A 15,745-nucleotide genomic window follows, 5' to 3' on the forward strand; every position below is an offset into this window, starting at 1 on the left:
CCACATTTGTTTTTAAACAACCACATTCTCTCTGGGCACCCACGGCTTGGACCTGCAGCGACCTTGGGCAGCTGCTCTGCGTCCTACACCTTTGTCTCGTTGCTTCTCTCCGCAGTGACTCTGCTTTTGCTCTGTTAGGAACTTGAATACACACACACACACACACACACACACACACACACGCAAATTAAGTTTGCTTAAATGCCCAGTTCCTCTGAGAATGATCAGTGACCCCTTTGGAAGAACCTGTCAGGACTGCCACGGCCACACCACCAAGCACTCTGTGTGGAAGAGGAAGGTTTGGGAACTGGAAAAAGCTGGACGTGCAGACAGTTTACCATTCACAGATCCTCTGTGCTGCTTCACGAGGATGTTTGCCCCTTTCCAATGGCAGACTATGAAAACATGCGGGAGTGCTTTTCTTTACATGGTTTAAAAAAAAAACAAAAAACATTATGCTAGGTTTACAGAGACATTTCCACACATCTGCTACCTGTTGCTTTTTTTTGTTGTTCTTACCTGAAAATGATGTAGCAGAGGAGAATGTCTAAGTACCCCTAAAGCTTGCATCAGATTGTTGGGATGACCACGTGCTCCTCCTCTGCCCTTCCGAAAGCAGCTGGCTTCGCTTGCCTTGAAGCACCTGTGGTAAGAGAGCCAGACTCCTGGGACGCGCCCAGGCATTTTGCTGACATGATGGGCAGAGCCATCACATTGCCCATCCAGTGGAAGAAACTGGATTTGTTAGGCATTTTCTGGGAGGCGCTCTGGCCCTGGTATCACAGCCAGCAGCCTATGCTGGTTGGTGCTGCCCAAAGGGCCACCCTATGACGCACCTAGTGCCCATCAGCTGTGTAGGACGGGTGTCCCCCCCAGTCGGAGTGATTCGAGCTGCACAGAGCCTTGCGTCTCGGGTGTTGTGGTCCGACAGTCTCGCCTACACTCCAGTCCTCACCGCAAGCCAGGCATGGCTTGCGCGCTCCCCACCCCGACACACTCACCAGAGCAGAGGTTGGGGACAGGTCACTCCCGGACTGCCCAGTCCAGAGCGTTTACACGCTGCGACCAGGCCAGCCTGTCCTACTTCCCAAATGCCCCAACCCCCTGTGGTGGTCAGTGGCTTTAGTGACCTTTAAAAAATTCTGGTGACCACCAGCTAGTGCTCTCTGCTGTTGGAAGGAGGCACAGTGTGCTCGCAGAGTCACATGGAGACGGCAGGCTCCTGCTCAGTAACACCTGTGCGTGCTCGGGGATGGACCTTCTAGTGGATGAAACCTCCCTCCCTCCATTGTGGTCACATCATTCTACATATCTCATCTCTAAACATCCCACGGAAGTTTAATTTTTGTTCTGTTTATTTTTTAGTTCTGTTTGTTGTATTGTTTTTTGTTGTTGTTTTTTTTTTAAATTAACGTTTGAAGACTAGTCTTTCCCTTTGGGAACCCCAGTGATCCCGTCTGCAGGGCAGTGCTGCCCGTGTCACTTGGCACGGGCTCGTGTCCCCCAGCACTCACCATTTAGAGGCTCATGATAGACACCGGAGGCCGCACTTTTCCCAGTAGCTCAGGCAGGTAGTGCCTCTTGCCTGAGCCCTGCCTCCCTCCCCAGCCCCACCTCGAACCTCTGCCCCTGGGGTCCCTGCCCTGCCTTCACACCAGCACAAGAGAAGCAGGCGTGGTTCTTAGGCACAAGTCGGAGCATGGAGGAGAGACACGTCGTGCCTCCGGGCCTGGTGTAAGAATCCCAGGTCAGTTATCGAGAGCTCTGGGGAGGGTGAGGGAAGGCGAGATCTGTCCTCACACGAGTGGCCCATCACTGTCCTCCTGGCTCTTGGCACGCTCTTGATAGCATGTGGGGCAGAAGTCCCATATTCACCCAGGAGGGCCCTTGGTGGTGGTGGGGGGGGGGGGGGTTCTACCCGAGCCTGACCCTGGTCCCACCCACAGGGGAGGGCCAGTGTCCTGTTTCCAGAGGGACTCTTTGGAGATCTAGCCAAAGTATAGGGAAGCCTGACACAGCCCTGTCCCACCCCACACACACCCCGGGCGAGGCGGGACCTCAGCCGAAGCTACTCTGGGGTCAATGCAGGCAGGCCCCTGGTCTGTAACGGGATGCCTTTTGAGAGACCTCGTTAGGGCACACCCACTCCCACTGGACACTGTTCTCAGTGGCGGCTGCAGCCCCTGGCCCTGCCAGCAGTCCCCAAGGTAGCAGCCCTTTGAGTCCCCGGAGTTGGGCTGGGGGGGAAGCACTTACCACCTCAGCTGCCCCCACCGCTGTGCCCTGTCCAGCGCTACCACACTCCGCACGCCGCGGGGTTCCTTTGCTCACTTCTGAAATATTTATACGGCAGGTTTGGATCACGTTTGTTACTAATAAGAATGCTAACACTGTTGTGTAGATAATCAGCGAGGCCTTGATGAAGTTTACACCTTTGCGTTATTAAAGGAAGTAACAGTCCGTGTGAACTCACCAGCGTGCTTTGAGTTTATTGAATAGTTGTGTGTCCTACAAAACGTCAAAAGCCCTTTCCTTTCACCTTATGTGTACCTGAATAGCTCTGATTACCCCAAATTGGACCCCGAACTTTGAGCCTGCTGCTTGGAGTTCTAGCAAAGGAAATGCCTTCCTTTTCTGATAAGGAGCTATGCATTTTGCTCGGCTGCCCTTAGAACCCTCGGGGGTCACTGCCTCCTTGGACGTTCCTGGTCCCTGGCAGCAGGGGGAGGGGGTAGTCCCTTCGCAGAACCAGGAGGTGGTCACTCCGGGGTCAGGGACACCCTGTGGGCCACCAGTTGGTAGCTCAGGCTCCTGATTTCATGGCTCCCATTAGAAGCCCATAGTAGGGGCTGCAGAGATTGACCTTGTGATATGTGAGAGAAGGCTCTCATTGGCAAATCCTATTATGTTTATAATCACAGTGTAAGGACACTTACCGGAAGCCCTTGAGACTGGCCGTCTGTTTAACAGCAGGTTCTGGGAAGGAGCAAGCAGAGTGAACCAGAGCCCAGCGCAGTGAGAGGGACCCCTCAGCTGCACAGAGAGCTCCTAATAGGGACTCGGGCCCATCTGATGTCTGTAAACATGAGACCCGGATTCCCATTCTGAGGATTTAAGAAAGACGTAGGATGTAGGTCTCTGTCGTGGGACAGTGAGCTCCCTGTTTAGGGTCAGCCTCTCCCAGGCCAGGAACCACAAAGGAGGGACAGCCCCCCGCCCCACGTCCATCACCACTGGGGCGGCTCTGACCCTGGAGGTTATGGAGGAGCTGCTCCCAAGAAACTCTCTTTGCATGCGGGTGTTTGGGTAAGCCAGTGAAGGCCGGCCAGTGGCACAGTCGGGCAAATGTAGACCCCCCTGGAAGGGTTTTACATTTCCCTTCTATTAATTCTTACCTGAGGTACGGGGATACCCTCCGTTCTTCCAGCTCTCCTGGTCTACAGTCTTGTATCATCCTCCAAGAGCCAGTGGCTGTTGGCTTGTCTTCAACACACATTTATCCGTTTCCTGGTATTTCCCTTACTTTTAGTTTTTTGTTTTTTTGTTTTTTTTGCAAAAACTACACACACTTTCTCTAGCTTGAAGGAGCGCCTTACTCCATCTGAAAGTCAAGACTCTTAGCGGTGAACTGGGTGCTCCTTTTTCCTTCGGGGCCGTCTTTGCTTTCTCTCCGTCCATCCAGTCTGCTAGGTCAAGGGCACACAGCGAGACTCCGCAGCTCCTCCTCGGGAACAGCTGTGGCTCCTTGTAGGGCAGGCGTGGGAGGACCCGGACATGGCAACCCTCAAACTCTACTTGTGCGAGGATCAGCCGGGCCGCTCCTCCAAATCCTGATTCCCGAGCCCCACCCGGAGACTCTGACTGGGTAGAACTGGGAAGTCCCAAGTCTAAATTTCAGTACCCCAGGAATCCTGCTGCAGGCGGACAAACATTATGCTAAAAAGTATCTATTTTCCATATAAAAATAAAATCACAAGAATCCGTGAATAAAAACAGGCCCGCCTGAGTGTGGTGGTCTTCCAAGGAGAAGTCCTCAGTACACAGTGAAGGGGATCTGGACAGTGCTTGGGGTGCTGCTGGATGGCGACATGGGACCCAGGCTCTTGTGTCTGAAGAGGACGTGGGGACGCCGTTACACCAAGCCCTGCCCCGCACGGGGACCTCTTCCAGAACGTTACAGTATCCCTGCCCAGGGGGGTTGTCCAGCCTCTGCTCGGTGCCTCCAGCCACAGTGGGCCTAACTGCCCAAGCAGCTCACACTCTCTTAGTCCTTTCTTGAGGGGAGCTGAAATCTACCCTGGATCCTAGAGCTATCATGCAGAAGTGGACTTCTTCCATTTCATAGCCTACCTGTAAGTCTCTGGAGGTGGTGCTCTCATCTCCAGGCTCAGCAGCCACTCTTTTCTTTTGACAAATATTCTTTGAACATCTCCTGTCAGTCAGGCTGTCCTAGATGCTGGGGAGACATAAGACACAGTCATAAGACATAAGACAGTAGAATCTTCCAGAAGGGTTAGCCAAATGAAAAGCAAGTAAATGAACAGAAAATGGCAGACAGAGGCAAAAAGAGGAAACAGGTAGTGTGGTAGATAGTGGGCAGAGGTCAGTCACTGGATAAGAGATCAGGGGATGGAGGGAGAGGGCTCTCTGACAAGGTGGCGTTTGAGCTGAGGCCTGTAGGATGGCAAAGAGCCTCCCAGGAGGTTATGGGGCTGGAGTGTGGCAGGCAGGGGTCAGCAAAGTCCCGAGGCAGGAATGGGCTGGGTGTGTTCAGCAGGTGGCGTGAAGGCTCCGGCCGGAGTACAGGGAAAGGGGTAGAGGGCCAGTGCCAAGACTGACAACAGTCAGAAGAGTGGGAGAGTCTATAAGCATGTAGGGCCTTCAGGCCAAGAGGAAGAGTCTGAATCTTACCTCCAGAAGAAGGGAAGACCACTTCCCTTCGTTCTGTCTCATCACAGGGGTCCTTGTACCCTCTGCCCTTCCCCAGTGCGTGCACGTGCTGCTGGCCTTCAGAGCCAAGGAAGTCCTCGCTCTGAATCTGACGAGCCCAGAGCTTCAGCTGGACAACCACTGCCTCTCACAAACCCGGAGCCACCTGGCAATGGTCTGTCATCCTCTTTGGAGCTAGGATGCATCCCCTCAGACCATACTTATGCATTCACCTCCAAATGGACAGTTCGTACCACTGAGTCTGAAAACACAAACACTCACCTCACACAGATACTTCAGGTTCCTTCTTCAGGAACAAGCTCTCAGCACCTACGGGGCACTGATCCCAGGAGGCAGCAGTGGCTTCTGGCCCAGTGTCACGGGCTAGAGAAAACGCCCAAGGCTGATATTTCCTCCCTGTTTAGGGAAGCAGCTTTAGGACTCGAAAGATCAAGAAGGCTTGCCTGCTTCTCTTTTCTCATTAGGGTGGAATGTGTGAGGACCTGCAAGAAAAGAACAAAATGCTTTATTTAGCTTTTCTGAGCTGCTAGGGAGAAGACCCACTCTAGCAGACCTCAGGGGCTGGCCAGCCATTTGCTGCTGCCGAAGTCTGGGGACAGCGTGGCCAGACCTGGGTCCTCTGAGCACAGAGCCCTTGGCCCATCTTGATGCCTTCCTGGGGATAGGCTGGGGTTTTAAATATGGGTTGGATGAGACCAGCCAGCAAGCCCAAGGAGGAAAGCAAGGCCAAGGTCCCAAAGAAGCCACAAATATTCAAGAATTTGAGAATCTTCTCCATCTAAGGCCCATCTGTGCCATGGGCAGTAAGAATTAAGCTGTGAGTGAGCAGTCATCTCTGCCTTGCTGGGCTGGTGGTTCATACCCTGAATTAAACTTTCGAGGCAAAGACCAGTGGTGCAGGACCACTGCTGAGGAAGCCCCATGCGGCCTGAGCAGGGACGCCAAGGCAGACTGAGGAGTGCCCCCAGGAACACAGACTGCACAGAAAAAGAAGAACGTGGCCCGCTGTAGCACCTGTAACCTTGGACTACACGTCCCTCCGTTATCTGGTGTGATATGTGGCTGGCAGGCCAGTGGGCCTGGCCAGGTGTGCAGCAAAGGCACAGTGAGACCCAATGGTGTTGGCCACAGTTCCTGCCTCTAATGGGCAGACCTGGGTGATCCCAGGAGATCCCGGCGGCACAGGAAGCCTCAGGCCAGTCGGGGGTGCCAAGGGGTACACCAGGGGCTGCCAGTTCTGTAACTGGGTCCTTCCAGAAGGAAGCAGATGTGCTCATGTCTGCAAAGGAGTCTCCATGGTCCCCACACTGGCTTATGGGCAGAGCCCTGCTGGGTTCCAGCTTCCCGGAGCTTGAGCAGGTGTCTCCCAGACACTGGGGGACTCACCAATCAGAGGGCCGCCTCAGGCAACTCACAGCCATCACGCGGGGCATGGGGAGCTGAGCCAGGGGCCCTTCTGTGAGACCATCAGTCCCCTGGGGCCCTGGGACTTTATAGATGGACCACAGGGGCAGAAGGACACAGGCCGTGTCATGCAGAGTGAGCCCGGCCAGCATGGGAGCGCTGGGTGCCGCTTGGGTGTGAGAATGCGGGTCTGTCTGTAGTGGACACAGAGCGTACTTGCCCTGAGTGTGAGTGTGCCTGTCTGTGTGGACGTGCATCTCTGGGTGAGTCTACTGGGTTTCCTGAAGCCTGATTCAAGTGTGCCTGAGCTCCCAGAAGGTGAGTACACCCAAACCTTTCACCTGGCTTACCGGGGCTGGGCAGAACTCCATGTCTCCAGAGTAAATGGGCTTCATTCGGCTCCCTGGGTGCAGTGAAGGATAAACCATGTCTGTTGTCCAGTGCTGGAATCCTCTGGAGCTGGTCCTAAAGGGGAGAGGGAGCAGGATAGCATTTCGGGCATACCATTGCACCTGATGTCAGCACAAGCCCTAAGAAAGCCCTGGGAACCCCCTGCCGCTCCAGCTGGGACCCTGCCCCTGACGACTCCCAGGAGCCACGGTCCAGCCTGAAACCAGTGACCACTGTCCGCCTGCCTGCTGCCCGGGCTCACGGGGACATCAGCTAAGGATGGGTTGGGGGGAGGCTCAGAGACTGAACACAAGGATGCAGACACAGCTCCCAGTCCCCACTGCCATCCTGACCTATGGGTGCCTCATGCATCTGTCCCCTGGTCTCAGACATAAGGCTGGCATCCCACCCTCTCGAAGATATGAAGAGACTCTGTTGTCTCAACACTGGGGTACAGAAGGGCCCCACGGACGGTGCCCCACTTGACACGAGTGCCCTGACTTTGCCCCATAGGCTCTCCCCGACCCAGGAGCTGTTGCTCTGCAGGCCACAGAAGTCGGCCTGGTGTGTTAACCACCGACCATCTCTCTCTCTCCCTCCCTCCCACTCAAGCCAACGGCAGCCCCACATCAGGCCTGAGCACTGGGGCCATTGTGGGCATCCTCATTGTCATCTTCGTCCTGCTCCTGGTGGTGGTGGACATCACCTGCTACTTCCTGAACAAGTGCGGCCTGCTCATGTGCATCGCCGTCAACCTGTGCGGAAAGGCGGGGCCCGGAGCCAAGGGCAAGGACATGGAGGAGGGCAAAGCCGCCTTCTCGTGAGTGCAGCCCACTTGCCGCTGCTGGGGTCTGGGCTCTGCCCGGGGCTGGTGGGGGGGCCCAGCCATGGAGCCGTATCACGGGAGAACTGTTTCTCAGACACAGCCTTTGGGGGTACCTGTTTGCAAAGCAAACTGTTGGGCCCAGCCTCACAGCTAACACATTAGAATTTCAGAGAAATCTGAAAATCCCAGCGTGGATGAAAATGAGGGGAATTTTCAGAGCTGAACCCGGAGGGGAATTTCCATAGCGCTTCAGAGACCTACCTGCCTTGCTGTCATTCATTCACACATCTCCCCACAAACACTTACTGAGCAGCTACCGTAGGGCCAGCCGATGTTCTGGGCCCTAGGTTACCCCCAAGCATCCAACAGATAAAACGTCCTTTCCTTTCGAAGCTGAGGCTCCAGATGCTGTCCCTTCCAGCATCTCTAGAGAAAGCTTGAGCTAATTATCAGGAGCCTTCACAGACTCACGGTGAGAAGGGACAGAGCCGGGGGTCAGGGGGTGGTAAGCTATGAGCAGCAGCATGTGTCAGGCTTCATACATAAAGACAGACTATCCAAGTACTTCTCTGCGCCAGGCACCATGCTAAGCCCTTCACATTCATGATCTCAGTTAATGCGAGACAGGTAAGCAAGGTAGAGACTTATTTACCCCATTTTACAGATGAGACAGAAGCAAGTGTGATCAAGACAGGTGCTCAAGGTCACATAGCTCACACAAGTGGGAGCTGAGGCTCAGGCACTTGGACCTGGCTTGAGATGTCCCTGCCCCTCCCCCAACTGGGCCAGGCCCAGGTGCCATGATCTGTAGCTGTCTTCTCCAGGAGCCCCCCCTCCCTGCCCCAGTGACCCAGAATTGAAACAGCCCCTCTCTCCACAGGAAAGATGAGTCCAAGGAGCCCATCGTGGAGGTGCGGACCGAGGAGGAGCGGACCCCAAACCATGACGGAGGGAAACACACAGAGCCCAACGAGACCACACCGTTGACAGAGCCCGAGTACGTGGGCGGGGAGGGGCCAGACCTCGTCAGCAGAGCCCTACACCCACTATCACCCTACCCACACCTCCCATACCTCCCACCCACCCCCCACTCCCAGTCAAACCAGCAGGCCAGATCCTGGAGCCCTTGGCCAGAAATGCCTGACCCCCTCTCTCCCTAGAGAGAAGGCATTCTGGGTTCTGTTAAGGGACTATAGGTGCTCTGCGGACTCCTGGGATGAGTGGGACCTCTAGATCCTCTCCCTGAATCACACACACATCCCGGAAATGGCCGAAGGGGGCAAGACTTCAGTGAGAGGGCCTGAGCTTTGAGAGGCTTAGCAGATTCTGCTTAGGGTTTTCAAGAACTCTAGAGGTTTCTGTGTCCTCCGAGAAGGGTGAGAACAGGTGGGGACCCATGAAGCTCCCCGGCCCTCCTGTTCCCAGAGGCCTGGGGAGCCCTCTGTCAGAAACCGTGCCCAGCCGAGCCTGGGAGGACTGCTGACTGTCCTGAGGGCTATGGGTTTGAAGGGAGTGGAGTTAAATGGCGGCACAAAATCTCTGGCTGGGGAGCCCGTGGCCCCTTGGAGCTGTTTGGAGCACTCACTGCCATCTTCCCGACTTTGCCCATCACTGCCGGAGCCCAGTTCCTCGGGGGGCCGGGGACACCGGCAGCGATAGACACCAGACCGAAGCCTGTCCCTCCTGAGTTGGGCTGCAGGCAGGGCTCGGAGAGGCCCTGACAGGGCTGTGGGACAAGGCACCTAGCGCAGAGAGCTGGAGGGGCATCCGCAGGGAGGAAGGGCCAGCAGGTCCCTTTAGACCTCCACGTGCTCTGTGTTTCCTGTCTCCGCTTTTGCCCGCCTGGGCGTGTGCTTCCTCTCGCCATCCTTGTTTCTCTGTGGGCCTGTGTCCGTGCCTGTGCGTCCCCGCATGGCTGCCCGCGCCCTGCTTCTTGGCTGCAGCCCTCCCCCTGCTTCTCTGTCTCGTCTGAGCTTCATCGTCTATTCTCTTCTACTTCCTGTCCTCCCACAGGCTGCCTGCTGACACCACAGCCACTGTCGAGGACATGCTGCCTTCTGTTACCACCGTCACCGCTAACTCTGACACTATCACCGAAACCTTTGCCACTGCTCAGAACAGCCCCACCAGTGAGACCACCACCCTGACCTCCAGTATTGCCCCCCCGGCCACGGCCACACCTGACTCAAACTCTGTGCCCGCCGGCCAGGCCACCCCTTCCAAGGGGCCCGGCGTCGCCACCTCCTCCCCAACCCCCGCTTCAGCCCCCAAGGTCGCCCCCCTTGTTGACCTGAGCGACACTCCGATCTCAGCCCCTGCTGCCAACAATTTATCTTCTAGTGTCCTGGCTAACCAGGGGGCAGTGCTCAGCCCGAGTGCCCCTGCCAGCGTTGGGGAGGCCTCCAAGGCCCCTCCAGCGAGCAAGCCGGCCCCTGTGCCAGGGCCCGCCACGGCCGGGGCAGCCAGTCCCCTAGCTGCAGTGGCCACCCCTGCCACGGAAGCCCCCCAGGCCAAGCAGGAGGCTCCCAGCACCAAAGGCCCGGATCCCGAGCCCACCCAGCCCGGCGCTGCGAAGAGCCCGACCGAGGCAGCCACGGGCCTCACTAGCCCGAAGAGCGAGGCTGCCTCCGTCAGCGCCACAAACCCTGCCCAGGGCGAGGACTTTAAAATGGACGAAGGGAACTTCAAGACCCCAGATATTGACCTTGCAAAGGATGTTTTTGCAGCCCTGAGCTCTCCTGCTCCCGCCGCTGGGGCCAGTGGACAAGCCCCCGAGCTTGCTCCTTCCACTGCCGACAGCTCTGTTCCGCCTGCACCAGCAAAGCCCGAGTACGGCCTCTCTCTGTCTGCTGTGGTCGGGTTGTGTCCAGTGGTGGTGTGCGTTTGTGCTGTGCTGTGTCCTGTTTGAGAGAGGGGTCTTCAGCCTGATGCTGGGTTTCTCTGAGGCGACTGTCAAGCAGGGGCTGGGATGAGGCAGAGAGCCGGGCAGGCAGCAGGGCCAAGCCGCCGCCTGCGCACTAACTAGGCCATGTTAATTACGTCTTAGCCTGATCATACGAGCAGAGGCTTCAGTTTTCCCTGGGGGTGGGGAGGGGGGGCTGCCATCGGGCCACTGATGAGCATAGCTTGGCAGGTGAGCTAAAGAGGCCAAGGTGCCCTTACCAGCCACCCCAGGGCCCCCAGACAGTCTATTAGCCAGGGTCAGGCTGGGTCGTTCCACAGGAAGGAAAGGGGCAGGCCCCAAGGCCCCTGTGGGTAGAGGGAATGGTTCAGAAGGCCCTGTCCCACTCCAGCCCGGATGCCTACAACGCCCCTAGGACTATGGGCTACTTGGGCTTCTTCTGACCTGCAATGTCTGGGAAGACGTGGAGCTCACAGGCACCGAATGCCTGTTGGGTCTCCAAGTCCAAGCGAAGGTCCTTAAGATTACAGATGTCTTAACTGTGATGCCGAGATGCAGCCGGAGCCGGGGTCTGGCGCTGCACTTGCGTCTGTGTGCCCTTAAACCAGATTTTGACTCCTGGGACTGAATAAGGCAGAGTCAGACCTAGGTTTTTACAGAGGCCCCTGCCCCCCAGACGAGCTGTCATGCTGCCCACAAGAGCCAAAATGGGACCCTCCCTGCGAGCCCTGAATCTGAAGAAGTAGGAATCCGCTAGTCCTTCCCACTCAGCAGCCCCGACTCCCCCTGACCCTGTCCCCATGTAGTGTGCCAGCCCACCCTAGCCTCCCGTGCCATGCGACACCACCTTGGTGGCAAAGAGCGTTTCCCACCCTAACCACAGAGCACAGGGCCTGCTGCACTGAGGACAGGCATGAGCAAGGTGGTCGGCAGAGTCTGGGTCCGCACCCCTGGACTCAGTGCTGGGGAATCGAGCCCAGCATGCGTCATTTATGTCGACCCAGGTGGTCTGCTACTGCACCCGGGCAGTCAGGGTGAGGAGCAGGCCACGTCTGCTGCCCCCTTCCGCCGCCCCAGGGAAGCACTGGGCTCCGGGCCCCCGGCATTGCAGGAGGGCCAGAAGGGAGGGAAGGTCTCGTTCCTTTGATTCAGTGGCTCTCCACTTTGGCTCCATTTCAGAGTCACCTGGGTGCTTTTTAAAAGTCATCGTGCCCCACCCGATTAAATCAGGATTCCTGGGGGGCTGGCTCAGGTGTTGGGGATTTTTAGAGCTCCCAGGTGATTCCAGCGGGCAGCCAAGAAGGGGGACCACTGCTGTATGCCTTAGCCCGGCTGGAGGGTGACAACTGCAGACTGTGGTCTCAGTGCTATTTTCCCAATTCTCTGCAGGAAGGGCCCAGTAGAAGCAAAGTCGGAGTGCCAGGAGACAGAAACGAAGCCAGCGCCTGCCGAAGTCAAGACGGTCCCCAACGACGCCACACAAACAAAGGAGAACGAGAGCAAAGCATGATGGGTGACAAGAAATGAGCAGATCAAAGTAAAAGTGACACCACAGCTTCACCAGAGCATTCCCAATATCTCACACACGCACACATGCACACACACGCACACACATCTCATTCCTCTAGTGTCTTTTGCCTTTAAAAAAAAAAAACACTAAACAGATAAACATGGGATCTCCTTTTTGTAGGTTTATAGAAAGGGTTCCTTTGCTGCGCGCACTCACTTGTAAGAAAATGAGACAAAAAGGTTAAACCCATAGCCAAACTAGGACACTCTGTTCCCTGAAACCATTTAAGAATCAAACAAAAGGACCCCAAATTAAGAATCTAGGAAGCTCAGAAAAAAAAAAAAAAAATCTAGGTTCAGGAAGACCGCACTTGGTGTTGCCCAATTGGCACAGACCAGTTTCAGAGAAATACTTCCAGGCACTAAGACTAACGAATGAACAAAGTCCAAGTTTATTTTTATACTTTGAGTCGAGTTTGAACTCTGTAAAGCCCCATAAATAAGTTATAATTTCTGTTCACTTTGTATTTGTTCAGTATGCAAAGTGTGTCCCCCTTGCTAGCTGAATTCAATTCCCACGTAGACTCCCATTTTGTAGGAAGAATGCCAAATCGCAACTTCTGGGGGGGAGATCTCGGTTTGCAATATTCTGATTTCTTTTTCTTTCCTTTTCTTTCTCATTCTTTTTTTTTTCCTTCCTTTCTGCCAACTTTGTTTTCCAATGTTTACAAGTTGACAAATGTTTGACTTTGGTTGTGTTTAAATGTCCGTGTAAAATCGCTGCCTTTTTTTTTTTTTTCCTTTAAGTTACAAACACTGCCTGGAGGCGGGTAGGGTCATCACAGGCTTGCTTTCGCACGGGACAACTTTACAAAATATGATTGTTTACAGTGGCTCTTCCCCCCACACACACCCCCTCCACTTTCTGATTTGAAATTTTTGCCTGTGTGCAACTCAGGTAAAAACCCATCTCGTTCTGGAGTGGTTTTGGTTTTTTTTTTGGGTGGGAGGGTTGGTTCTCAGTTCTTTTTGTATTTCCTTGGGAGTTAGAGACCACTTTCTGATTAGCCACCACCTGCCTGTATCTGTGGAAAAGGGTCTGCCCCCACCTCCAGGCGTCCATGTCCTTCCTTTTGAAGGACTCCTTAGGCTTTGTTGAATGAAGCAGAGAAGATTGTATAGTTGGGGCTGGTCTTGGTGAACACACATTTTTACCCCAAACATCCCCTTTTTGTAGAAAGCCAAACAAAATATATACACACAATTTCCTTTTGAGCCCAGAATCTAGATTTGAGCGGAAGAGCATTTGTGCTTCAGGGAATTAGTGTCTTTTTTTGGAAATCTGTTGAAGTAAAGTAACATCGGCCTTCTGTTCATTTAGGCAGCATTTATAGAAACAAAAGAGAGAGAGAAAAAAAAAAGAAAACAACCTGCTGTCTGGAGTCATAAACACAACTTTCCTGGATTGGAAACCAAGTGGGGGGAAAAATACAGAAACTTAAAGGGGGATGGGAGGGGGGAGAAGGGAAAAGCCAGCCCTTTGTATAGAAATTTTGCTTTCTTTTATCATTCTACTTTAGAAACTGCAAGCTTGTGCACTGTGGATGCGTGAATATTTTAGTGTGAAACGTGTTTTTGTCATAGTATTGAAATAAAATTTCAACATAGTTTGGTTGTGGAAGGTATAGCAGATAGTTCAGAAAAAAAAAATATTCAGGAAACAAAAATAACTCTTAAAAGGAATTAAAGCCTTTAAACAAAGAAAATGAAATAAAAGCAATGATGATGACACTGATAATGCTAAGGAAACAGCAATTCAGCCCTCCGGCATGCGTTCCTGTCCCAAGGTACAAACAGCAAGAGGTTAGGGTGGCCAGACCGCCCCTGAGTCCGTCCCATGGGCCACCCACCCCCATGTTCTGACATTTCTGCAGTCTGATCCGTGGTGATCCGCTACGATTATAATTTCAAACTGTGAAAAATAATGGTCTTGTCATTTGCTAAATGTGGGGTTATTTTGCATTTTCTCAGCTCCTGGGGATGGAAATGGAGGAGCCAGTGTACCCAGCTCTGGCCCCCTTGATTGTAGGGCCTTTGCACAAATCTCTGGTTTCAAATGCACAGGCCCTCAGGCACGAGTAATGAACGCGCAGACAGTTCTTAGAGCACACAGAAGAATAGGAGCTCCTGGGGGTCTGAGACAGGAGGACCCAGCAGGGCGTGGGGGGCCCTTCCCACTGCTGGGCTGTCCACGGACTCAGCTGTTCATCTTCTGATGGCTGTGGTACTGACTACCCAAGCCAAGCCCACACTATCCCTCATTGAGACTGTGCATCTCATGCCAAGTGGTTGGGCCAGATGCAACAACCTGGGCTCTGATGGTTTGGAAGAGGAAAAGGTATAGCCGACCCTCAAGTAACCCGGCCCAGGGCAGCTGATCCTCCCCACCATCACCCACCCAGAACCGGCTCCGCCATCAACTGGCACCAAGACTCTGCCCACCTTTTGGTCTGCCTCTCTCATTATACATAGATTTGTCTCTGCACGCATGAGCTTTCCTTTCTTTAAAAAAAAAAAAAAATTAAAAATACTAAAAAAAGCAAAACAACAAAAACAAAACAAAAAAAGAGCAAAAAGCTTTCTCTAAAATCAAAGAGAGAGTCACTTTATTTTCAAGATGTTCTATCTTTTATGTTAAGAGATAAAAGCTTATAGTTTTCCTTTTTTAATTTTTTGAAGGCGGGATCAACTCTACCAGTTTGCAGTGTGTATGTGTCTATATGTGTATGTGCCATACATATGTATTCACGTAACCAGCAGCATGGCCACGTTCTGCGGGAGGGGGCGCACCCTGTGCCACATGCAGGTCTCTGAGTCCTGGGGGGCCGTAGTGTATGTAGTGCAGCTTCTGAAGTGGGACCGTTTTCACACTTTTCTATGGAGCCCTTCCGTCCCGGGCTGTCACTCGAGGCTGTCTGTCTGGATGGTGGTTTTCAGACCTCCATGAACATCCCTACCCAGCATTCTGTACTTCGGGGGCCTTCTCTCTTGTTATAAACTTTTTACCGAGTGAAACATCAATACCACCTTTGTTTCCATTCTCACTGGTGTAAATACTGAGTACTAACTGAGAATTTTGACTTTGCATTCTGTCAGAATACTTGTGTTCAATAAAAATTGAAAGAAAAGAAAAATGATGATGGTCCATCTGGGCTTTATTTCGATTCAGTGCAAGTCTGCCACATGAATCATAATGTGGAAATGCCAATTGTTTGGCTTTTTTTTTTTTTTTTCTGTCCTTGTGAACAAGGTCTGTTAAACCCAGTGTCTTGAGTTCATGTGGCCTGAAGGATGGTGTCCCTCAGGCTGATAGAGGAATCCTCATTTTAGAATGGCAGCCATCAGAAGATTTCATTCAAGTCCTGGTTCTGCCATGTCCTTGTTCACTTTGGAAGAGTTCTTTAATCTCCCCAAGACTCAGTTTCCCCTTTTGGCAAACAGAAGATTCCAAGCTCGTAGAGCTGAGGCCCTGGCTAATGAGGGAAGCAATGTTTATGAAAGCAGAGTGTAGTGCTGGTGGCACTCCAGGGGTGTGAGAGCATCAAACCCAGTTGGAATAACAATCTGACCTGGAGCGCCACGGTTTCAACAAGGAGGCAGGCACATGAAGCTTATTCCAGAATACATGATTCCTCTCCTCTCCCTGTCTTTACCATACTGCTCAGCCCTTGGAGTTTATTAAAGTCTCTGAGATAGACAGAGTG

The 15,745-nt window shown here is 53.4% G+C and overlaps 1 protein-coding gene and 1 long non-coding RNA gene across 16 annotated transcripts in view; one reads left to right on the forward strand and one right to left on the reverse strand.

Annotated features, from left to right (window-relative positions):
* The window catches only part of NCAM1 (neural cell adhesion molecule 1), a 300,947-nt gene extending 285,771 nt beyond the window's left edge, over positions 1-15,176 (forward strand). For 4 of the 8 annotated variants that reach the window (XM_059180928.1, XM_059180933.1, XM_059180940.1 and 1 more), the window contains 3 exons: positions 7,357-7,564; positions 8,451-8,567; positions 11,862-15,175. In XM_059180928.1, coding sequence (XP_059036911.1) covers positions 7,357-7,564; positions 8,451-8,567; positions 11,862-11,982 — 446 coding nt within the window. In that variant the 3' untranslated portion in view covers positions 11,983-15,175. Of the gene's footprint in view, positions 1-58; positions 521-7,356; positions 7,565-8,450; positions 8,568-9,583; positions 10,400-11,861 lie in introns of those variants that run through there. The other 4 variants (XM_059180921.1, XM_059180903.1, XM_059180914.1 and 1 more) reach the window with 3 other exon arrangements.
* LOC131836026 (uncharacterized) overlaps positions 1-15,745 on the reverse strand; it is a 44,904-nt gene that overhangs the window by 3,037 nt on the left and 26,122 nt on the right. For 2 of the 8 annotated variants that reach the window (XR_009355488.1, XR_009355489.1), the window contains exons 3-7: positions 6,705-6,819; positions 5,212-5,432; positions 2,937-4,456; positions 2,257-2,333; positions 520-643 (exon numbers count right to left, since the gene is read on the reverse strand). This is a non-coding gene — a long non-coding RNA (uncharacterized LOC131836026). Of the gene's footprint in view, positions 1-519; positions 2,334-2,936; positions 4,457-5,211; positions 5,433-6,704; positions 6,820-15,745 lie in introns of all 8 variants that reach the window. The other 6 variants (XR_009355481.1, XR_009355483.1, XR_009355486.1 and 3 more) reach the window with 5 other exon arrangements.

Source organism: Mustela lutreola, chromosome 1 (genome assembly GCF_030435805.1).
Source record: "Mustela lutreola isolate mMusLut2 chromosome 1, mMusLut2.pri, whole genome shotgun sequence".
Taxonomy (NCBI): Eukaryota; Metazoa; Chordata; class Mammalia; order Carnivora; family Mustelidae; genus Mustela; species Mustela lutreola.